Source organism: Panulirus ornatus, chromosome 62 (genome assembly GCF_036320965.1).
Source record: "Panulirus ornatus isolate Po-2019 chromosome 62, ASM3632096v1, whole genome shotgun sequence".
NCBI lineage: Eukaryota > Metazoa > Arthropoda > Malacostraca > Decapoda > Palinuridae > Panulirus > Panulirus ornatus.
In genome coordinates this window covers 4,906,242-4,930,992 of record NC_092285.1, presented here as the reverse complement: position 1 = coordinate 4,930,992, position 24,751 = coordinate 4,906,242, and the positions used below count along the sequence as shown (strand labels likewise).

Genomic DNA, 24,751 nt, shown 5'->3' with positions numbered 1-24,751 from the left:
AAGTATAATACATAATAAATTAATAAACATAAGCAAATATATACATGTTTACATAAGTACTCTTACATCTTGCAGGAAAGATGAAACAGGTTATTTCAAGCTTTCATATTTATTCAAACACATCCTCAGGGATAACGAGACAAAGTCACCCACCATAGGCAGACCAGAGAGGGGACATGACTCACTGGTCAGACAATTAAAAGATTACTGATTAAGAAGGGGGCAGGTGACCTGATATGATGAAGTATATCATATTCCTGTCCAAGTGGGGAAAGGTGACATGAAATACTTGGTGTAACCTCAAGTATTTCAGGTGACCTGTCCTCAACTTCTAAAACATACAGGCGATACCTGGGTAGTAGTGTTTCTTTCATGTCCCCAAAGATGAAATCATAGAAAGAAATATATATTCAACATAATGCATTTTAAGGTAGTCACATATTTCACTTAACTATTGACATATCAGATAACTTTCAATAATTAACCAATCACAGTAGTGGAACTAAACTTGAGAGATTTAGATTTAGAAGAGAATTAGAGCACAAGTTTCTATAGTTGATTGTAAACAAACAGAAAAAGTTGTTTATAAATGCAAAAACACTGGGAATTTTCAGACATCGGTGGATATATGTAAGAATAATAACATTTGGGTGGAAGTGAGAGTGAAGATTTGTAGGAGTTTGTGAAAATGAGGAAACAGTATGGTGAGGAGAGGTGAAATTTGGCGAGCCTTGATAAGAATTGTGTGATGAAATACTGGAAGACATTGAGTGTAGAGTGACAAAAGGTGAGAGTAAATGAAAATAGGGGAATGAGAGAGGATTGGGAGGTAATTAGGGAAGCAACACTGGCATGTGTGAGAGAATAGTGTGACATGAGGAAGTTGGGAGGTGTGCAGGAGAGAAAAGGTAGTACGTGGAGGGATAAAGAAGTTGCAAGTGACAGAGAAAAGAGACTTGTCTGAGTGGTACTTACTGGGAAGGAGTGCACATGAGTAGACATACATGAAAAAGTGCCAGGAGTTCAAAAGCAAGGTGCAGGGGTTGAAAAAGAGGGCAAATGAGAGTTGAGGTGAACAAGTTTCAGTAAACTTCAGGGAGAATGAGATGTTTTAGAAGGAGTTTGAAAGTGTGAAAAAAACAGAGAGAAAAAATTGGAATATCAGAGAAGTGGGCAAATGGGGAATTGGTAACAGGTAGTGAGGAGGAGATGGAGAGAGTATTTTGAAGGACTGTTGAATGTGTTTGATGATATAGTGGCAGATGTATGGTGTTTGTGTCCAGGAGGTATGCAAAGTGAAAGAGTCATTGAAAGTGGTTTGGTAAAGATAGAAGAGGTGGTGAAAGTCTTACATAAGTTGCAGTGTGGCAAGGCAGCCAGAGTGGATGGAATTGCAGCTGAATTTCTTGAGCAAGGGGGTGACTGTGTTGTTGATTGGTTGGTTAGGATTTTCACTGTATGTATGGATCATGGTGAGGTACCTGAGGATTGATAGAATGCATACTTAGTGCTGCTGTATAAGGCAAAGGAGGCAAAGGTGAGTGTTTAAACTAGAGAGGTATGAGTTTGTCGAGTGTTCCTGGTAAGTTGCATGAGAGGGTGAATGCATGTACAAAGCATCAGCTTGGGGAGGAGCAGTATGGTCTCAGGAGTGGTAATGAGAGTGCAGATCAAGAGAGAAATACTTAGGAGAAATAGAATGATTTGTATGTTGCAGTTATGGATCTGGAAAAAGCAGGAAGGTCTTATGAATGTATGGTGTGGGAGGAAAGCTTCTAAAAGCACGAAGAAGTTTTTATCAAGAGTGTAAGGCTTTTGTGCAAGTAGAAAGAGAGGAGAGTGAGGGATTTCATGTAAAGGTTAGTCTTCAACACTTCAACAAGGGTGTGTGATGTCACCATGGCTGCTTAATTTGTTTAAAAATGGGTTAGTGAGGGAGGTAAATGCAAGGGTCTCAGAAAAAGGGGTGAATATACCATCTCCAGGGATGTGTGAGTGAGTGTGTGTGTTTGTTTGTTTGTTTGTGTGTGTGTGTGTGTGTGTGTGTGTGTGTGTGTGTTTGTGGGGGGGGGGGGAGGCTGGGAAGTGAGTCAGTTTTTGTTTGCTGTTGACAGAGCTTGGTGACAAACTGCAGAACTTGGTGTCAGAGTTTAAGAGAGTGAGCAAAAGGAAAAAGTTGAAGGAAATGTGAATCAAAGCAAATTTATTGGGTTTAGCAGGCAGAGATGGGTTAGTTGGAGTGTGAGTTTGAATGGAGAAAATTTGGAGGAAGTGAAGTGTTTTAAATACCTGGGAGTGGTCTTGGCAGCAAACAGAAGCATGGTAGCAAAAGTGAGTGACTGGGTGGATGAGGAGGTGAAGTACTTGGAGCTTTAAGGAATGTGTGGAGATGTCATTATCTGGGAGGGTAAAAATGGTCAAGTTTGAAGGTATAATAGTTCCAAAAATGTTATATGGATGTGAGGCATATGCTTTTGAGGAAGATGCGAGGAAGAGAAGGATTGTGTCATATTTAATATTCAAGAACAATATGTGGTGTGAGATGGTTTGATCGCATAAGTAATAAAAGATGTGGTAACAAGAAGAGTGTTGTTTGAGACAGCTGAAGAGGGTGTGCTGAAATGGTTTAGACGTGGAAAGAACAAGTGAGAGGAGGCTGACAAAGAGGATATACGAGTCAGAAGTTGAGGAGACAAGGAGAAGGGGAGACCAAATTGGAAATGGAAAGATGGAATGAAAAATATTTTGAGTGTGCAGGGCCTGAACAAAGGATGGAATGAGAAATATCTTGAGTGTGCAGGGCCTGAACATGAAAAGATGGAATGAAATATTTTGAGTGTGCAGGGCCTGAACATGCAAGAGGGTGAAAGGTGTGCCTAGGTTTGAGTGATCTGGAATGTGGTATACAGTGGATGACATGCTGTCAATGGACTGAATCAGGGTATGTGAAGCACCCGGGGTAACCATACAAAGGTCTGTGGTTTTGGTGTATTACAAATGACGGTCAATTCAGGATTACATCTACAATATTTTTTGATGTAACAGAAATGCCATTATCACATATATAAACTTGCAATAAAAGCAAGTCAGAATATGAACTAAAACATCACTCTAATCTTAATAGTACACTGTAGTGGAAACTATGTGCAGCAGAACTGACCATTGTTTGTTGAAATACCTTTCAGCATTTCTTACAGTAAAAAAATATTTTTTCTTTTTATCAGTACATCAGTCCAGTTGCCAATTATCAATAACAGACATTTATTGACTGATTTTTCCATATTAATAAAAGTATAGTTAAATAATAATAAGGAAGATATTACCATTGAAATCATTTTAGATGTAGTATATGTACCTAAGAGGACTTTGTTTAGGAAATATACATGTAAACTGATACTGCATAAAAACTACATGGAAACAATGCAGCTTTCTACATGAATACACTACACATATTTTGTTGGGGGATCCGCAGTTATATTCACTGTCTGTTGAGTAAGAAGCTGCTACATTGTTTGACAAACCATAGAATGGCTTAGAATTCTGCTGATGGCACCATATCTTATATTCAAAATGGAAGATTTGTCAGCAACAGCCACATAATCCTCTATCAATGAATGAAGGACAGTTTTGGCAAGTTCCGGACAATGGTTTGTTTTGCAGATTCTGCACCATTTCCCATTTCCTGTTTTTCTTTCCTGGGTCTGCCTAACTTCTTTGTTGACAAATGAGACATCAAATGAACCTCAGATGTGTGCTGGAATGATATCATCTCGTCACAGTGATGTTCACCATATGATGTGCCAGCATTGAAAGGGAACCCTTGGCCAGTGAAACACATAAATGGCTTCTCATCTGTCTGAAGCTTCATGGGCCACACTATAACATTTTTGGGAAAAATTCTTTTGGTAACCTGAACAATCATGTGGCTTCTCTACTTTTATGAGAATTCATGTGACTCTCTAAGTTACCCTTCCTAGAAAAGGTCTTTTGACACTGTGTACATTCATATGGCTTCTCTTCAGAATGAACAATCATATGGTTCACTAAACTACTCCTTCGTGCGAAGGTCTTTAGGCATTGTGAACAAACATGTGGCCTCTCTCCTGTATGAACAGTCATGTGTGTCACTAAATTACTCCTTTGTGAGAATGTCTTCAAGCAGTGTAAACATACATGTGGCTTCTCTCCTGTATGAATATTCATGTGCTTCACCAAGTAACTCCTCTGGGAAAAGGTCTTTTGGCATTGTGAACATTCATATGGCTTCTTTCCAGTGTGAATGGCCATGTGCTGCACTAATGTACTCCTTTGTGTGAAGGTCTTTTGACACTGTGAACATTCATATGGCTTCTCTCCAGTATGAATGGTCATGTGCTTCAACAATGTACCCCTCTGAGAGAAGGTCTTTTGGCATTGTGAACATTCATGTGGCCTTTCTCCTGTATGAACAGTCATGTGTCGTACTAAATGACACCTTTGCGAAAAGGTCTTTAGGCACTGAAAACACTTGTGTGGCTTCTCTCCTGTATGAACTGTCATGTGTTGCATTACAGAACACTTTTGGGTGAAGGTCTTTTGGCAGTATAAACATTCAAATGGCTTCTCCATGTTGCAGTCTTGTAAACTAATGATAATACAGTCCAAAAACTGTGCGTTGCAACAGCTTAATAGTTTAGAGAATGAACTCCAGAGCTGTGAGGAATAACCAGTTTGTAGCTTTTAGGTTGCGCTGAAGGTAGATGAATGGTGCAATGCTACCTTTATCCAACCTAATCAAGATCACTTAGGGTCAACTGCTGGGAGATGAAGTCCCCATAACAAATTTGTGGAGGAAAGTGGAGCACCAACCACAACCCAACCTGTCCCAGGTCATCCATGTTGAAAGTGAAAAGTGAAGCACCAGTCTCATTCCAGGTCACATCAGTCAACTTTAACAATAAGACTTCACAATTTGTGTGTGAATGAATGATGGTCCAGTCTTGAAATAACCTACCCCTGGTCATGCAGGGACAGTTACATGGAATGGACTGCTCAATACATAAAGTGCTGAAGATGTACAAGATAAAGTTATCAATAAAGTGTTTTTGATATGCACTTTTCTAATCTTTAAAGAATAATGTGAACACTGTAAAGGAATGAGGTCAAACCTACTCCAAGAAACTGAGAGTTAAACATACCAAGATGAACTGTTCATAATCAGTGTGTTATTGAAAGCAGTGGCTTCTGTGTTTTCCGTTAATATTCTGCAGAAGTCAGATAAAGTTTGGTCCCTCCCTACCTCTATCTGTGCATTGAAACATGCTTTCCATATCAGCACAAGCATCTAAACATTCCTGTTCTTGTGTTTCACAATCTATTTCCTCTTACTTTATGATTCCACTACTTAAAAAGTACTGAAGAGTAAAGCATGTCTCCCTGCAGTCACTTCTTAAAGCTGCTAGTTTGTCACTTGCATCTGCTCTCAACCACTGCTGACAATAACTTACATGTGTAAGGTTAATTCCAGTCACAAGTTTGTTGTTTATTTGGGCTGAGAGTGTATCAATTGTCAGTCATTAAAGCCTTAAATGTCAATCATAACTACCAGTCAAAAACTCTTTTAAAGATCATACACATAAACTATATGTGTCAAGAACAACAGAATATTCTTTTTACATACTAAACAAACAAATCAAGGGTATAACTATTTATACCTTAGACTCTCCATTCATGGTCTGCCACTTCAGAGTTCATGCTAGGACTTTTCACAGAAAGTAATTTTGGTACTGACTAGTTCATAAATAATATGTGCTCACGGATTGCGATAATCTGACTTTTTCAAGTAATGAGGAAATGACCTCTGAGGAGTAACACAAATTGTAAAATAGGTTTTCTTACCATCATTTAATGTACATATTATGGACAGTTTGATTCTGCTGAATTTTATTCCATTCATCATCAATACTGAAAGATTTTTCTCACTGTTTTCACTGTTTGTGTCATTAATGAGTCCTTTTCTTGAAGTTTCTACCTCTTTATCATTAATGCTGCTCCTTTTGTCATTTATATCATTATGCTATAAAGCCAAGTGCTGTTACTGTTCCTCAGCTGCTTGTACTGCTCTTGCTGTTCTTGTCTTTAAAGATAAAATGCTTGTTTCTTTATATGAGATGGAATGTTTGCTATATGCTTTTGTACAGCTCCCCATACTGCTATGGTTGCCCTAATTCATTCTTGTGGCAGCATTTGATGCGGTAAAGCTTGGATCACGTATCATGCATTTGTGCTGAACACCAGGAACTGCCAATGATGAAAGTAAGCATTATATACTGACATTTTCACATAAATTGCTGAAGATGTACAAGATAAAGATATCAGTAAAGTGTTTTTGACATGCACTTTTCTAATCCTTAAAGAATAATGTGAATACTGTAAAGGAATGAGTTCCCTAGCCTCAAAAACTGTAAATATATACTTATATATACTTATATATAAGTATATATATAATTGACAGGTGTGCGAAAGAGAGACTTTTGGATGTTAATGTGCTGAGAGGTGCAACTGGAGGGATTTCTGATCATTATCTTGTGGAGGCTAAGGTGAAGATTTGTATGGGTTTTCAGAAAAGAAGAGTGAATGTTGGGGTGAAGAGGGTGGTGAGAGTAAGTGAGCTTGGGAAGGAGACTTGTGTGAGGAAGTACCAGGAGAGACTGAGTACAGAATGGAAAAAGGTGAGAACAATGGAAGTAAGGGGAGTGGGGGAGGAATGGGATGTATTTAGGGAATCAGTGATGGATTGCGCAAAAGATGCTTGTGGTATGAGAAGAGTGGGAGGTGGGTTGATTAGAAAGGGTAGTGAGTGGTGGGATGAAGAAGTAAGAGTATAAGTGAAAGAGAAGAGAGAGGCATTTGGAGGATTTTTGTAGGGAAAAAATGCAATTGAGTGGGAGACGTATAAAAGAAAGAGACAGGAGGTCAAGTGAAAGGTGCAAGAGGTGAAAAAAAGGGCAAATGAGAGTTGGGGTGAGAGAGTATCATTAAATTTTAGGGAGAATAAAAAGATGTTCTGGAAGGAGGTAAATAAAGTGCGTAAGACAAGGGAGCAAATGGGAACTTCAGTGAAGGGCGCAAATGGGGAGGTGATAACAAGTAGTGGTGATGTGAGAAGGAGATGGAGTGAGTATTTTGAAGGTTTGTTGAATGTGTTTGATGATAGAGTGGCAGATATAGGGTGTTTTGGTCGAGGTGGTGTGCAAAGTGCGAGGGTTAGGGAAAATGATTTGGTAAACAGAGAAGAGGTAGTAAAAGCTTTGCGGAAGATGAAAGCCGGCAAGGCAGCAGGTTTGGATGGTATGAGAGTGGAATTTATTAAAAAAGGGGGTGACTGTATTGTTGACTGGTTGGTAAGGTTATTTAATGTATGTATGACTCATGGTGAGGTGCCTGAGGATTGGCGGAATGCGTGCATAGTGCCATTGTACAAAGGCAAAGGGGATAAGAGTGAGTGCTCAAATTACAGAGGTATAAGTTTGTTGAGTATTCCTGGCAAATTATATGGGAGGGTATTGATTGAGAGGGTGAAGGCATGTACAGAGCATCAGATTGGGGAAGAGCAGTGTGGTTTCAGAAGTGGTAGAGGATGTGTGGATCAGGTGTTTGCTTTGAAGAATGTATGTGAGAAATACTTAGAAAAGCAAATGGATTTGTATGTAGCATTTATGGATCTGGAGAAGGCATATGATAGAGTTGATAGAGATGCTCTGTGGAAGGTATTAAGAATATATGGTGTGGGAGGCAAGTTGTTAGAAGCAGTGAAAAGTTTTTATCGAGGATGTAAGGCATGTGTACGTGTAGGAAGAGAGGAAAGTGATTGGTTCTCAGTGAATGTAGGTTTGCGGCAGGGGTGTGTGATGTCTCCATGGTTGTTTAATTTGTTTATGGATGGGGTTGTTAGGGAGGTGAATGCAAGAGTTTTGGAAAGAGGGGCAAGTATGAAGTCTGTTGTGGATGAGAGAGCTTGGGAAGTGAGTCAGTTGTTGTTCGCTGATGATACAGCGCTGGTGGCTGATTCATGTGAGAAACTACAGAAGCTGGTGACTGAGTTTGGCAAAGTGTGTGAAAGAAGAAAGTTAAGAGTAAATGTGAATAAGAGCAAGGTTATTAGGTACAGTAGGGTTGAGGGTCAAGTCAATTGGGAGGTGAGTTTGAATGGAGAAAAACTGGAGGAAGTGAAGTGTTTTAGATATCTGGGAGTGGATCTGGCAGCGGATGGAACCATGGAAGCGGAAGTGGATCATAGGGTGGGGGAGGGGGAGAAAATTCTGGGAGCCTTGAAGAATGCGTGGAAGTCGAGAACATTATCTCGGAAAGCAAAAATGGGTATGTTTGAAGGAATAGTGGTTCCAACAATGTTGTATGGTTGCGAGGCGTGGACTATGGATAGAGTTGTGCGCAGGAGGATGGATGTGCTGGAAATGAGATGTTTGAGGACAATGTGTGGTGTGAGGTGGTCTGATCGAGTAAGTAACGTAAGGGTAAGAGAGATGTGTGGAAATAAAAAGAGCGTGGTTGAGAGAGCAGAAGAGGGTGTTTTGAAGTGGTTTGGTCACATGGAGAGAATGAGTGAGGAAAGATTGACCAAGAGGATATATGTGTCGGAGGTGGAGGGAACGAGGAGAAGAGGGAGACCAAATTGGAGGTGGAAAGATGGAGTGAAAAAGATTTTGTGTGATCGGGGCCTGAACATGCAGGAGGGTGAAAGGAGGGCAAGGAATAGAGTGAATTGGAGCAATGTGGTATACCGGGGTTGACGTGCTGTCAGTGGATTGAATCAAGGCATGTGAAGCGTCTGGGGTAAACCATGGAAAGCTGTGTAGGTATGTATATTTGCGTGTGTGGACGTATGTATATACATGTGTATGGGGGTGGGTTGGGCCATTTCTTTCGTCTGTTTCCTTGCGCTACCTCGCAAACGCGGGAGACAGCGGCAAAAAAAAAAAAAAATATATATATATATATATATATATATATATATAAATATATACTTATATTTCAGTTTAAAGAGATGAGGTCCTCTTCCTCAAATACTGTATATATAGAGTTAAATCCCTTGTATTTCAGTTTCCAAAAGAAGAAATAGGAGGAGCCAAACAGGGAGAGCTCATCCTCCTCGAAGGCTCAGGTTGGGATGTCTAAATGTGTATGGATGTAACCAAGATGAGATAGAAACCTGGATATTTTAGATCTGAGTGAAACAAAGCTCAAGGGTAAAGGGGAAAAATGATATGGAAATGTCTTGGGAGTACAGTCAGGGGTTGGTAAGAGGACAAGACCTAAGGAAGGAGTAGCACTACTCCTGAAACAGTTGTGGGAATGTGTGATAGAGAGTGTAAGGAAGCAAATTTAGGCTGATTTGGATGAAAATAAAAGTGATTGGTGAGAGATGAGTGATTGTTAGTGCTTATGCACCTGGCCATGAGTAGAGTGATCATGAAAGGCAAGTGTTTTAGGAGCAGCTGAGTAGTGTCAGCAGTTTTGATATGAGACCAGATATTACTGATGAGTGATTTAATTGCACAGGTGAGTAGTATGGCAGTTGAAGGTATAACTGGGGGCCTTGGTGTATTCAGTGTTATGAATGGAAATGATGAACAGCTTGTGGAGTTGTGTGCTGAAAAAGGACTAGTTAATGGGAACATCTGGTTTAAAAAGAGACATCACTAGTATATGCATGTGAGTATGAGGTAGTCTGTGGGCATAATTGAATTACATATTAATTGATATTCATGTAGAAGAGACTTTCGAATGTAAATGTGCTGAGAGGCAGCTGGTGGGATGACTGATCACTATCTTGTGATAGGTTTGAGGTTTTTTGAAAAGAGGAAACAATGTTGGAGAAGAAAATGATGAGAATAAATGAGCTTGGAAAAGAGACTTGAGTGAAGAAATACCAGGAGAGATTGAGTGAAGAATGGCAAAAGGTGAGAGTAATTGAAGCAAGGGGAATGGGTGAGGAATGGGAGGTATTTAGGGAAGCAGTGTGCCATGCTAAAAGTGGGAGATGGGCAGATTAGAAAGGGTGATAAATGGTGGGATGAAGAAGCAAAGTCACTAGTGTAAGACAAAAGAGAGGCATTTAGGCTGCACTTACAGGGAAAGAGTGCAAATGAATGGGTGATGTATAATAAAAAAAAAAAACAGCAAGAGGTCAAAAGGAAGGTGCAGGGGTTGAAAAAGAGGGCAAATGAGAGCTGAGGTGAGCAAGTGTCAGTAAACTTTAGGGAAAATAAGATGTTTTGGAAGGAGGTAAACAATGTGCCAAAAATAAGAAAAAATAGCAACATTGGTGAAGGGGGCAAAAGGAGAAGTGATAGCAGATCGTGATGAAGTGGAAAGGGAATAGAATAAGTATTTTGAAGGACTCTTGAAGGTGTTTGATGATAGAGTGGAAGATTTGGGTTAGGATTGTATGTATAGTGAGAGAATCATAGAAAGTGGTTTGATGAAGAGAGGAAGCTTTGCGAGCAGATTAGAAATAGTGAGTGGTAAAATGAAGAAGTAAAGTCACTAGTGATAGAGAAAAGAGAGGCATTTCAGCTGTCCTTAAAGGAAAGGAGTGCAAATGAATGGATGATGCATAACAGAAAACAGCAGGAGGTTAAGAGGAAGGTGCATGGGTTGAAAAAGAGGGCAAATGAGAGTTGCAGAGAGCATGTATCAGTAAATTTTTGGGAGAATGAGATGTTTTGGAAGGAAGTAAATTATGTGTGAAAAACAAGAACAAATAGGAACATCAGTGAAGGGGACAAAAGGGAAAATGATAACAGGCAATGATGGAGCAAGGAGATGAAGTGAGTATTTTGAAGGACTGTTGAATGTGTTTGATGGTGAAGAAAGAAAGCTTTGCATAAGATGAAATGTGATAAGTGCACAAGGCATGTGTACAAGTTGGAATTAGTGGCAGATTTGAGTGAGAAACTGTATAAGCTAGTGACTGAATTTGGAAGTGTGTGAAAGGAGAAAGTTGAAAGTAAAGGTGAGCAAAAACAAAGTTATTAAGTTTAGCAGGGTTGAGGGAAAAGTAAGTTGGGGGTGTTGTAGGAAGAGAAGTGTTTTAGATATCTGGGAGTGGACATGGCAGTGAATGAAATCATGGAAGTGAAAGTGAGTCATAGATTGAGTGAGGGGTTGAAGGATCTGGGAGTGCTGAGGAGTGTGTGGAAAGAGAGAACGTTATCTGGGAAGGCAAAAATGGGTATCTTTGAAGGAATAGTTGTCCCAACATTATTATATGGATGTGAGACATGGGCTATAAATATGGACATGTGGAGGATCACACTGTTATTCTATCTGTTATGAGAACCAAGAATATGAGAGGACAGTAAGTGTAAGTAGGAAAATTGGTCCAAGTTACTCCAGACAGCAGACTGTTAGAGGCAGTCAGGTTATACTTATTTAGCAACACAAAAATTTTTCAGTTTTATCTTTCTTTTCAATTTCATATAAGCCAAAAACATATTTAAATAATGGAGGATATCAAGACTTGACAACTGTGACAAGATTCACACAAAGGAAGCTTGAGAAGGGGATAAAACATTTATTAAAGAAAAAAATTGGATTTATTGTTTGAAATAAAAAACAGGACCAGAGATAAATGCAATTAGACATGGAAATACAGAAATTTGAAAATCGATCAAAAAATCATGGTAGGTGTCATGAAATGAAAAGGGATCTCAGGAAATTAAAGATTGAAATAATAATCATGAGCACAGATCAGCATCAGTTAAGAGTGTTGATACAGTGTGTAACCAGAGGAGGGAAGGTAGAAAAACTGAAGAGTTGGAAAGGTCAGAAGGGACTATTCTAGATGTCGAACATGAGGAAGTGTGCATAACACCGAGTACTTATGCTGATGGAAATAGTGTGGAAGGAGGTGCAGTTTTAGGGGCTAGGACAGGAAACTGGGGACATTGAAAGAAAGGTGTCCAGGGCACTGAGCAAAACCATAGATTGGGGTGCCTAAATGTGTGTGGATGTAACCAAGATGTGAAAAAAGGAGAGATAGGTAGTATGTTTGAGGAAAGGAACCTGGATGTTTTGGCTCTGAGTGAAACGAAGCTCAAGGGTAAAGGGGAAGAGTGGTTTGGGAAGGTCTTGGGAGTAAAGTCAGGGGTTAGTGAGAAGACAAGAGCAAGGGAAGGAGTAGCAATACTCCTGAAACAGGAGTTGTAGGAGTATGTGATAGAATGTAAGAAAGTAAATTCTCGATTAATATGGGTAAAACTGAAAGTTGATGGAGAGAGATGGGTGATTATTGGTGCATATGCACCTGGGCATGAGAAGAAAGATCATGAGAGGCAAGTGTTTTGGGAGCAGCTGAATGATTGTGTTAGTGGTTTTGATGCACGAGACCGGGTTATAGTGATGGGTGATTTGAATGCAAAGGTGAGTAATGTGGCAGTTGAGGGAATAATTGGTATACATGGGGTGTTCAGTGTTGTAAATGGAAATGGTGAAGAGCTTGTAGATTTATGTGCTGAAAAAGGACTGATGATTGGGAATACCTGGTTTAAAAAGCGAGATATACATAAGTATACTTATGTAAGTAGGAGAGATGGCCAGAAAGCGTTATTGGATTACGTGTTAATTGACAGGCGCGCGAAAGAGAGACTTTTGGATGTTAATGTGCTGAGAGGTTCAACTGGAGGGATGTCTGATCATTATCTTGTGGAGGCTAAGGTGAAGATTTGTATGGGTTTTCAGAAAAGAAGAGTGAATGTTGGGGTGAAGAGGGTGGTGAGAGTAAGTGAGCTTGGGAAGGAGACTTGTGTGAGGAAGTACCAGGAGAGACTGAGTACAGAATGGAAAAAGGTGAGAACAATGGAAGTAAGGGGAGTGGGGGAGGAATGGGATGTATTTAGGGAATCAGTGATGGATTGCGCAAAAGATGCTTGTGGCATGAGAAGAGTGGGAGATGGGTTGATTAGAAAGGGTAGTGAGTGGTGGGATGAAGAAGTAAGAGTATTAGTGAAAGAGAAGAGAGAGGCATTTGGACGATTTTTGCAGGGAAAAAATGCAATTGAGTGGGAGATGTATAAAAGAAAGAGACAGGAGGTCAAGAGAAAGGTGCAAGAGGTGAAAAAAAGGGCAAATGAGAGTTGGGGTGAGAGAGTATCATTAAATTTTAGGGAGAATAAAAAGATGTTCTGGAAGGAGGTAAATAAAGTGCGTAAGACAAGGGAGCAAATGGGAACTTCAGTGAAGGGCGCAAATGGGGAGGTGATAACAAGTAGTGGTGATGTGAGAAGGAGATGGAGTGAGTATTTGAAGGTTTGTTGAATGTGTTTGATGATAGAGTGGCAGATATAGGGTGTTTTGGTCGAGGTGGTGTGCAAAGTGAGAGGGTTAGGGAAAATGATTTGGTAAACAGAGAAGAGGTAGTAAAAGCTTTGCGGAAGATGAAAGCCGGCAAGGCAGCAGGTTTGGATGGTATTGCAGTGGAATTTATTAAAAAAGGGGGGGACTGTATTGTTGATTGGTTGGTAAGGTTATTTAATGTATGTATGACTCATGGTGAGGTGCCTGAGGATTGGCGGAATGCGTGCATAGTGCCATTGTACAAAGGGAAAGGGGATAAGAGTGAGTGCTCAAATTACAGAGGTATAAGTTTGTTGAGTATTCCTGGTAAATTATATGGGAGGGTATTGATTGAGAGGGTGAAGGCATGTACAGAGCATCAGATTGGGGAAGAGCAGTGTGGTTTCAGAAGTGGTAGAGGATGTGTGGATCAGGTGTTTGCTTTGAAGAATGTATGTGAGAAATACTTAGAAAAGCAAATGGATTTGTATGTAGCATTTATGGATCTGGAGAAGGCATATGATAGAGTTGATAGAGATGCTCTGTGGAAGGTATTACGAATATATGGTGTGGGAGGCAAGTTGTTAGAAGCAGTGAAAAGTTTTTATCGAGGATGTAAGGCATGTGTACGTGTAGGAAGAGAGGAAAGTGATTGGTTCTCAGTGAATGTAGGTTTGCGGCAGGGGTGTGTGATGGCTCCATGGTTGTTTAATTTGTTTATGGATGGGGTTGTTAGGGAGGTGAATGCAAGAGTTTTGGAAAGAGGGGCAAGTATGAAGTCTGTTGGGGATGAGAGAGCTTGGGAAGTGAGTCAGTTGTTGTTCGCTGATGATACAGCGCTGGTGGCTGATTCATGTGAGAAACTGCAGAAGCTGGTGACTGAGTTTGGTAAAGTGTGTCAAAGAAGAAAGTTAAGAGTAAATGTGAATAAGAGCAAGGTTATTAGGTACAGTAGGGTTGAGGGTCAAGTCAATTGGGAGGTGAGTTTGAATGGAGAAAAACTGGAGGAAGTGAAGTGTTTTAGATATCTGGGAGTGGATCTGGCAGCGGATGGAACCATGGAAGCGGAAGTGGATCATAGGGTGGGGGAGGGGGAGAAAATTCTGGGAGCCTTGAAGAATGTGTGGAAGTCGAGAACATTATCTCGGAAAGCAAAAATGGGTATGTTTGAAGGAATAGTGGTTCCAACAATGTTGTATGGTTGCGAGGCGTGGGCTATGGATAGAGTGGTGCGCAGGAGGATGGATGTGCTGGAAATGAGATGTTTGAGGACAATGTGTGGTGTGAGGTGGTTTGGTCGAGTAAGTAACGTAAGGGTAAGAGAGATGTGTGGAAATAAAAAGAGCGTGGTTGAGAGAGCAGAAGAGGGTGTTTTGAAATGGTTTGGGCACATGGAGAGAATGAGTGAGGAAAGATTGACCAAGAGGATATATGTGTCGGAGGTGGAGGGAACGAGAGAAGAGGGAGACCAAATTGGAGGTGGAAAGATGGAGTGAAGAAGATTTTGTGTGATCGGGGCCTGAACATGCAGGAGGGTGAAAGGAGGGCAAGGAATAGAGTGAATTGGAGCGATGTGGTATACCGGGGTTGACGTGCTGTCAGTGGATTGAATCAGGGCATGTGAAGCGTCTGGGGTAAACCATGGAAAGCTGTGTAGGTATGTATATTTGCGTGTGTGGACGTATGTATATACATGTGTATGGGGGTGGGTTGGGCCATTTCTTTCGTCTGTTTCCTTGCGCTACCTCGCAAACGCGGGAGACAGCGGCAAAAAAAAAAAGAAAAAAAAAATATGTAATATTAAAGCAATAGGCAAAATCTATGTTCTAGTCGATGAAAATTTCAGAAAAGTACAGAACATACAGGATCAGTACTTATTAACAAAAAGGAAGATTATCAAGAAAGCTGGAGGCACAGAGGTTGATGAACCAGAACTGGAGTACCAGGCAGAAATAAAGAAGAAGGTCCTCTAATGCTGAAGTAGGAACTGGTTTCACTAACTAAGGTAGTGTGTTAGGTAATGAGGACAGGACAAAGTGAAGGCCTCAGTATGATTATTACAGTGTCTGCCAAATGCATTGCCCTTCCCTCATCTATTTGCAAAGGCAATACATGGCCATGGTTTATTGTGGTACAAACATTTGATACTCTCAAGGAAATCATTGTACATCTGGTCACTGAGACTAGCATTTCTAATGGAGTGAGCACCAGCAACCTGCCTCAGTGTGCCTAAAGCTGTCTTAAGGGAAGGATGTTCTTTATTCTTCCTTGCTGCCACGTTGTTTTGAGAATTTCGCTTCTTAGCACTGTACTTCTTCCAACTGTGCTTGAAGATGGTTGGTTTTTACTTTTCTAAAGAGGAAAAAGCCCAAAGTCTTACCCAAAAGTAAGAAAATGTGGGTACATGTGAGATTTGTAGAACATATGATCAGGCAGCTGCTTCCCGATCATATAAGGGAAAGTGCACTTGACACTGTTGGAGTCGTGGAAACAAAGTTACCAAAGAAATAAGAGGTCACCCATTCTGGAAAAGATTATTAGAAAGCAAAAGAATGACTGTTGGGGGGGGGGGGTAATTACCTCGGTGAGAGATAGCACAGTTTCAGGGAAAGTCACGTGGATGGATTTTTTTATTTCTGGACTGCCAGAAAAAAATTGACACTGTACTTCATAGGAGGATAATTAAGAAGCTGGATCAACAGGTAGGAAAAGGGAGAACCCTTTTTGATGGATAGATGAGTATCTCAGTGGGAGGGAACACTTAAAATTTCTGAGGCTATACTCCATGGATTGCAGATAGGAGAGGTAAATTATCACCTATACTTTAAAAAATCTAGGAAGAAATGGTTCCCAACTTACATTGGAAAATGACATCTCTGCCAGTAATATCATCTGCCTTCTTCATATCCATAAATGCCACAAGTAAATACTTTCCACTCTAAATGTATCTCACACTGAGACTTCAGAACAAGTAACTGATTCATAAATCCTACACCATATTATTCCTGCTAAATCTTATGCTCTGTGCATCTTACCACCCTTTCAGTCACTACCTTCCCATACAACTTACCAGGTATACTCATCAAATTTATACCTATGTAATTTGAAAATTCATTTTTGTTCCCCTTGCCTTTATACAGTAACACTATACAGGCTTTCTGCCAATCCTGACACCACAATTCAAGCCATCCATGTGCTAAACATCCTAACAAACCAATCAACAACACTTTCACCCCTTTTCTGAACAAATTAAACTGCAATCCTATCTACTTCAGCTATTTGCCACATTTCATTTTATGCAAGGCACTGTCTCTTACCTTTTTTTACCAAACTTCTTGCCATGACTTGTTTTGCATATCTCCATGTCCTAGACGTCCCAAATCTGCCATCCTATCATATACAACAGTCCTTCAAAATACTCACTCTATATCTTCTTCACCTCTTTGCTTGTTATCCCTTGCCTTTCTGCTCCCTTCACTGATGCTCCCATTTGACTCTTGTTCTCCTCACACTATGCATCACCTTCCAAACATTTTCTTATTCTGTCTGGCTTTTCAATAATCACTCCCCAACTCTAATTCACCTTCTTAACCCCTGCACCTTCCTCTTGACCTCCTGTTATTTACCCTTTTTTTTTTCTTTCTTTTTTTGCTGTTTCCCGCGTTTGCGAGGTAGCACAAGTAAACAGATGAAAGAAATGGCCCAACCCACCCCCATACACATGTATATACATACGTCCACACACGCAAATATACATACCTACACAGCTTTCCATGGTTTACCCCAGACGCTTCACATGCCCTGATTCAATCCACTGACAGCACGTCAACCTCGGTATACCACATTGATCCAATTCACTCTATTCCTTGCCCTCCTTTCACCCTCCTGCATGTTCAGGCCCCGATCACACAAAATCTTTTTCACTCCATCTTTCCACCTCCAATTTGGTCTCCCACTTCTCCTCGTTCCCTCCACCTCCGACACATATATCCTCTTGGTCAATCTTTCCTCACTCATTCTCTCCATGTGCCCAAACCATTTCAAAACACCCTCTTCTGCTCTCTCAACCATGCTCTTTTTATTTCCACACATCTCTCTTACCCTTACGTTACTTACTCGATCAAACCACCTCACACCACACATTGTCCTCAAACATCTCATTTCCAGCACATCCATCCTCCTGCGCACAACTCTATCCATAGCCCACGCCTCACAACCATACAACATTGTTGGAACCACTATTCCTTAAAACATACCCATTTTTGCTTTCCGAGATAATGTTCTCGACTTCCACACATTCTTCACAGCTCCCAGGATTTTCGCCCCCTCCCCCACCCTATGATCCACTTCCGCTTCCATGGTTCCATCCGCTGCCAGATCCACTCCCAGATATCTAAAACACTTTACTTCCTCCAGTTTTTCTCCATTCAAACTTACCTCCCAATTGACTTGACCCTCAACCCTACTGTACCTAATAACCTTGCTCTTATTCACATTTACTCTTAACTTTCTTCTTTCACACACTTTACCAAACTCAGTCACCAGCCTCTGCAGTTTCTCACATGAATCAGCCACCAGCGCTGTATCATCAGCGAACAACAACTGACTCACTTCCCAAGCTCTCTCATCTCCAACAGACTTCATACTTGCCCCTCTTTCCAAAACTCTTGCATTCACCTCCCTAACAACCCCATCCATAAACAAATTAAACAACCATGGAGACATCACACACCCCTACTGCAAACCTACATTCACTGAGAACCAATCACTTTCCTCTCTTCCTACACGTACACATGCCTTTACCCTTGTACATCTCCCAATTAAAGGCATTCCTTCCCTGCAAGTAACAGCCATACTCTTCTATCTTATATCACTAACAACTTGACTTCTTTGTCCTACCACACCTTCTTTGTGTCACAGATTTCTGTCACACATGTTGGCAATGCTTCCCTAAAAACCATCTGGTTCTCACCCAATTTCTTCTGGTATTTCCTCAATGTCTCTTTTCTAAGCTCATCCACTATCACCTCCCACTTGCTGTCCTTATCGTTTCCTCTATTCCTTTAGCCTTTACAAACTTTCACTCTTGCCTCTATCAAGAAGTGATGAGGCATCCCAACAGCTGCCCCTCTCAGTACATTTATGCCCAAGAGTGTCTTTAGCTCGTCTGTCAATTTGTATAATCCAATGATGCCGCTTTATCATTAACTCCACTCACCCACATATACCTATGTGTATGTCCCTCTTTTTAAACCACATATTCCAAGTCACCAGTGGTTTGTTAACATAGGTAGTATGTGTGCCTTCCGTAATGCTGGGTTAAGTTTGGTTTTCATAGGTGAAGTTTCGTTAGGTTAGATTATATCATGTTTGGTTAGCTTAGATTTAGGTAGATTTTTGTTATGACCACAGTAGTTTCAATTAGGCTTATATATGTCATCTGTGTTTGTTACATTATGTCTGAGTTGGTAATGTTTGGCATTTTTTGTTGGATTACATCACCACCATAATGTCCTTTCAAGTGCAGTTGATACTGTAACCCTACTACTTTTCTCAACTTAAAAGCCCTACCTACTTTGTGGGGGCCAAGATTCTTGTAATGAAAGGTTTTAAGTGTCATCTCTGTGGGTAAATATGAATTATATAGTTTCTTGAGTTTCCTCAGACAATTTTCTTTATTTCTGGAAAATAATGATGCCAAACTTAACTGGTAAATTATATTTAAAAGTTTGGTTGCTTTTCTATGTGTTTTTCCGTAAATCAGTGAAACCTGAATAAACCTTGATAAACATTCTTTCTTTTTCTTTCATACTATTTGCCATTTCCCGCGATAGCGAGGTAGCGTTAAGAACAGAGGACTGGGTCTTTGAGGGAATATCCTCACCTGGCCCTCTTCTCTGTTCCTTCTTTTGGAAAAGAAAAAAAAAAAAAAAAACGAGAGGGGAGGATTTCCAGCCTCCCGCTCCCTTCCCTTTTAGTTGCCTTCTACGACACGCAGGGAATACGTGGGAAGTATTCTTTCTCCCCTATCCCTCACTATTATATTCCAGCGGGGGGCTGGAAATCCTCCCCTCTCGTTTTTTTTTTTTTTTTTTTCCTTTAATTTTCCAAAAGAAGAAACAGAGAAGGGGGCCAGGTGAGGATATTCCCTCAAAGGCCCAGTCCTCTGTTCTTAACGCTACCTCGCTAACGTGGGAAATGGCGAATAGTTTGAAAGAAAAAGAAAAGAATACTTTTTGATAAAATGTAAAATTCAGATTCATACTCCACAAGTGTTATTGTATTTTCTAAACACTACATCAACACTACAGATTAAGATCACTCAATATCCAAAGCTGACAGTGTTGCAGATATTGTTTTTACGTGTTTTTCCATAAATCAGTTAAACCTGAATTTTCCTTGATAAACATAACCCTCACTGTTATAACCTAATTATTTGATGAAATGTATAATTCAGATTCATACTCCACAACTGTAATTGTATTCTCAAAACACTACATCAACACTGCTGATTAAAATCACTCAATATACAAAGCTGACAATGTTGCAAAGATTAACTAGGCTTGTTATTGTGTCCTCCAAATGGATGGATCACCTGAAGATTCAACACCCCCTTCCTCACTGTTTTTTTTTTTTTCTAGGTTAGGTTAGAACTGGTTAGGTTAATAACTTGTCACAACTTAACCAAGCCTAGAAAAATGCTGGAACTGGATTTTCAGGTAATCTCTTAAACACTGCAGAAAAAACACTCTGCATTGCTGTTAGCTTCATGTAATGAAATGACTTTGTTCTGCATTGCTGGTGTAGTGTTTTGAGAATATGAATTTGTGGAACATGATTCAGAGCATAATACTCTACTGAGCAACATTCAATAAGGCTGTTACTTCTAACGATTTGGTACTAAACAGCAAGAAGGGCTATGAAAGAGAGGGGAAAATGTAGGGTAAAATATTGATAAATCATCATAAGTACTAAAATATAAAGAAACTAACCCAACTCCCATTTTGTAGTGTTACAGATGAAATGTGCAGTCTAGTATGGCTAATTCTCTTGTATCAGAGGAGACACCTTTATTTTGATTCACTTGATGGGATATACATCCTAAGGCTTGAGATTTAAGCAACTGTAGACATGACTTAACTGAAGTTTTCCAAAAATGTGCAAGAAGTTTAACATGTTTACAGATATACTGCATTACCTTTCAAATAAAATCTGACACCTTTAGTTCATGCAATTTGGTTCTCCGACATAGAATGCAGGCTAGGGTATGTGTGGTAATTTGTGCCAGCCACAGAAAGGATGCCATAATTTCCTCATGCATCGTGCTTACGTTTGAGACATAGCAATTACCAGTTTTGAGGACAGCTGACAATGTACATCCACTAGGCAAATTGTGTAGATTATATGGCACTATTCAGTTTGTAATTTGAACTCGTTATACAGTCAATCAATCCTGCTTTTAAACACAGCATGTGTTATTAATTGACCTTAAGAGATCAAATTACCACATATAGGGTTTGAAACTAGATGGTGCATGTATGTTGTCTTTTGTCAGCAGGACCAGTAATTTCAAGCATGATGCATGTGCATTTTACTTTTAGGGTACTATTGTGTCCCTCCTGTGGCTAGCGCAAATTACCATGCATACCCTAGCTTGGATATGGTATCCAGAAACTATATAGCAGAATTCAAGGTGTCAGATTTTATTTGAAAGATACCAAAATACATTCACAGACATGTCAACTCTTCTTACAGTATTGAAAAAATCTTACAATATGGTTCTACCCTTGCTGGATTTACCTAAACAATAAATACTACCAAAGATCATCAGATTCTGCTAAAGACTACACATTGGAGACATATGGAAAAATGGTATTTATGTATGACATATATGTAATGGATGAGGTTTGTGTTAAAAAGAAATATGTACAGCCTGGCAAGAAATGTCAACATCAGATTGTTTATCACTCATCTTCATAGTATTTTCTCACCAGAAGTATGATATTTCCCCAGGGTAGATTTATCCTTATATCACCTGCTTCTAGAATACTTTATATTTCTTACGTAAGTAGACTTGCTGGAAAAATAAATGGAGCAGCCTCAAGCTTTCAGCAGTATTTTAAGCTATTTTCAAGGATACAAAGTCAACACATTGACTCTGTATCCTTGAAAATGGCTTGAAATACAGTCAAAAGCTTGGAGTTTCTTTGTTTATTTTTCCAGCAAGTTTACTCATATCATTGATTCATGTATGTATCTGATTTACTAAAAAATTCTTTTTTTTTTTTTTTTTTTTTTTTTTTTTTTTTTATACTTTGTCGCTGTCTCCCGCGTTTGCGAGGTAGCGCAAGGAAACAGACGAAAGAAATGGCCCAACCCCCCCCATACACATGTACATACACACGTCCACACACGCAATATACATACCTACACAGCTTTCCATGGTTTACCCCAGACGCTTCACATGCCTTGATTCAATCCACTGACAGCACGTCAACCCCTGTATACCACATCGCTCCAATTCACTCTATTCCTTGCCCTCCTTTCACCCTCCTGCATGTTCAGGCCCCGATCACACAAAATCCTTTTCACTCCATCTTTCCACCTCCAATTTGGTCTCCCTCTTCTCCTCGTTCCCTCCACCTCCGACACATATATCCTCTTGGTCAATCTTTCCTCACTCATTCTCTCCATGTGCCCAAACCACTTCAAAACACCCTCTTCTGCTCTCTCAACCACGCTCTTTTTATTTCCACACATCCCTCTTACCCTTACGTTACTTACTCGATCAAACCACCTCACACCACACATTGTCCTCAAACATCTCATTTCCAGCACATCCATCCTCCTGCGCACAACTCTATCCATAGCCCACGCCTCGCAACCATACAACATTGTTGGAACCACTATTCCTTCAAACATACCCATTTTTGCTTTCCGGGATAATGTTCTCGACTTCCACACATTTTTCAAGGCTCCCAAAATTTTCGCCCCCTCCCCCACCCTATGATCCACTTCCGCTTCCATGGTTCCATCCGCTGACAGATCCACTCCCAGATATCTAAAACACTTCACTTCCTCCAGCCTCTCACCATTCAAACTCACCTCCCAATTGACTTGACCCTCAACCCTACTGTACCTAATAACCTTGCTCTTATTGACATTCACTCTTAACTTTCTTCTTCCACACACTTTACCAAACTCCGTCACCAGCTTCTGCAGTTTCTCACATGAATCCGCCACCAGCGCTGTATCATCAGCGAACAACAACTGACTCACTTCCCAAGCTCTCTCATCCCCAACAGACTTCATACTTGCCCCTCTTTCCAAAACTCTTGCATTTACCTCCCTAACAACCCCATCCATAAACAAATTAAACAACCATGGAGACATCACACACCCCTGCCGCAAACCTACATTCACTGAGAACCAATCACTTTCCTCTCTTCCTACACGTACACATGCCTTACATCCTCGATAAAAACTTTTCACTGCTTCTAACAACTTGCCTCCCACACCATATATTCTTAATACCTTCCACAGAGCATCTCTATCAACTCTATCATATGCCTTCTCCAGATCCATAAATGCTACATACAAATCCATTTGCTTTTCTAAGTATTTCTCACATACATTCTTCAAAGCAAACACCTGATCCACACATCCTCTACCACTTCTGAAACCACACTGCTCTTCCCCAATCTGATGCTCTGTACATGCCTTCACCCTCTCAATCACTACCCTCCCATATAATTTACCAGGAATACTCAACAAACTTATACCTCTGTAATTTGAGCACTCACTCTTATCCCCTTTGCCTTTGTACAATGGCACTATGCAAGCATTCCGCCAATCCTCAGGCACCTCACCATGAGTCATACATACATTAAATAACCTTACCAACCAGTCAACAATACAGTCACCCCCTTTTTTAATAAATTCCACTGCAATACCATCCAAACCTGCTGCCTTGCCGGCTTTCATCTTCCGCAAAGCTTTTACTACCTCTTCTCTGTTTACCAAATCATTTTCCCTAACCCTCTCACTTTGCACACCACCTCGACCCAAACACCCTATATCTGCCACTCTGTCATCAGACACATTCAACAAACCTTCAAAATACTCATTCCATCTCCTTCTCACATCACCACTTATATTCTTTCATTTTGTAAGAGAAATTTTTTTCCCCTTAGAAAATGCCCATTTTTCAGACTTTTAAGTTTGGTGTCACATTACCATTTTGGAGATTATGACACAAACTAATTAAGAATATATACAAAAAATCAATAAACTGTTGATATAAACATATGTTTCATTAGTCGACTGGATCTCCTACAGAATTAAAGGTGTATTTTTACTGACTCCTCCAGTCCTCTTCAATTCTGGTACTTTGGTACTATGCGGAGTTTAGGGTTACCAATCTTTTTTATACATGTTGAACCTTATGATGCATGGTGCCATCCACCAAACATCATAACATGGTGTCTCTCCTCTGAAATGTGGGAAATTACTTAATACAAGACATGTTTCATCTTTAATTCTCCATATGACAGTTGGGATTTCCATTTCACAATACTCAACCCCATATTTTCCCCTAACCTTTACAACCCTCCTCACTATTGGGTTATTTGCTGCTGAATAATAGAATCCTGACGAAAAAATCTTAATTCTTAACTTTTTTTTACGAAACAGTAATGACAAAAGAGTAGAACAAGGATCTTAAAAGTAAGACCTACGCATAAATCACCATCTAATCACCAAACTAATATTGCAGAACAAAATCACTTGAATTTCAAAGATGAACTAGACATTAACCGTCATTAAATAGAATATAATGCCCTAAATTCTGTTCTGCAACTTTTATATTCTTGAAGCACCATATTAGAATTGCTGAACAAACTAAAAAGATAAATTACCTTTACCTGATATGCATAACCCACTCTACTCCCACCTGACTTCATATTTTCAATAAAATATAATAATGCACAAGTGTTACTGCATTCCACCTAAACCACACTACCGAGGAAAATGACGCCATATCGTAATAAGTCACAAATCTACCTAAAACCAGACCTTTACTCAGCCTCTCTCGTTCTCAGGTATAGAAAAAGTATTAATGCCAAGTCAAACATCCAGGAAATTTTGAGACAGTTTGTTAGGTTTCACTCAAAATTGTTTTTCCGATTTTTTTTTCACGATTCCATTGCAAATCACTACTTTCTTGACATTCCCCTCACTTAAAAACCCCTAGTTATACCCAACAGGTAGATGTCCCAAGCCATAATTGTACCATTTAAAGTGCAACTTCAATTAATACCTCCACCAGAGGATAAATAAGAAGGGAAATATATGCGGTTACGTGCGAGGAAGAGCAGCCACCGCCGCCGCCGCTGTCAAACTCTTTGTTTTGTTTACC

The 24,751-nt window shown here is 40.0% G+C and overlaps 1 protein-coding gene across 3 annotated transcripts; it reads right to left on the bottom strand.

The window, feature by feature from the left end:
• Positions 1 to 96: 96 nt before the first annotated feature.
• LOC139767571 (uncharacterized) lies at positions 97 to 24,744 on the bottom strand. Of its 3 annotated transcripts, none has more exons than XM_071697003.1 (2): positions 24,653 to 24,744; positions 97 to 6,279 (listed from the first exon to the last, which is right to left on the bottom strand). In XM_071697003.1, exon 2 carries the CDS (start codon positions 2,965 to 2,967, stop codon positions 1,876 to 1,878), a length of 1,092 nt encoding a protein of 363 aa, XP_071553104.1. In that variant the 5' UTR covers positions 2,968 to 6,279; positions 24,653 to 24,744; the 3' UTR covers positions 97 to 1,875. The 3 variants fall into 3 exon arrangements, with proteins under 3 accessions (XP_071553104.1, XP_071553105.1, XP_071553106.1); XM_071697004.1 differs by having other exon boundaries at positions 24,695 to 24,734; XM_071697005.1 differs by having other exon boundaries at positions 24,626 to 24,732.
• Between the last annotated feature and the right edge of the window lie 7 nt (positions 24,745 to 24,751).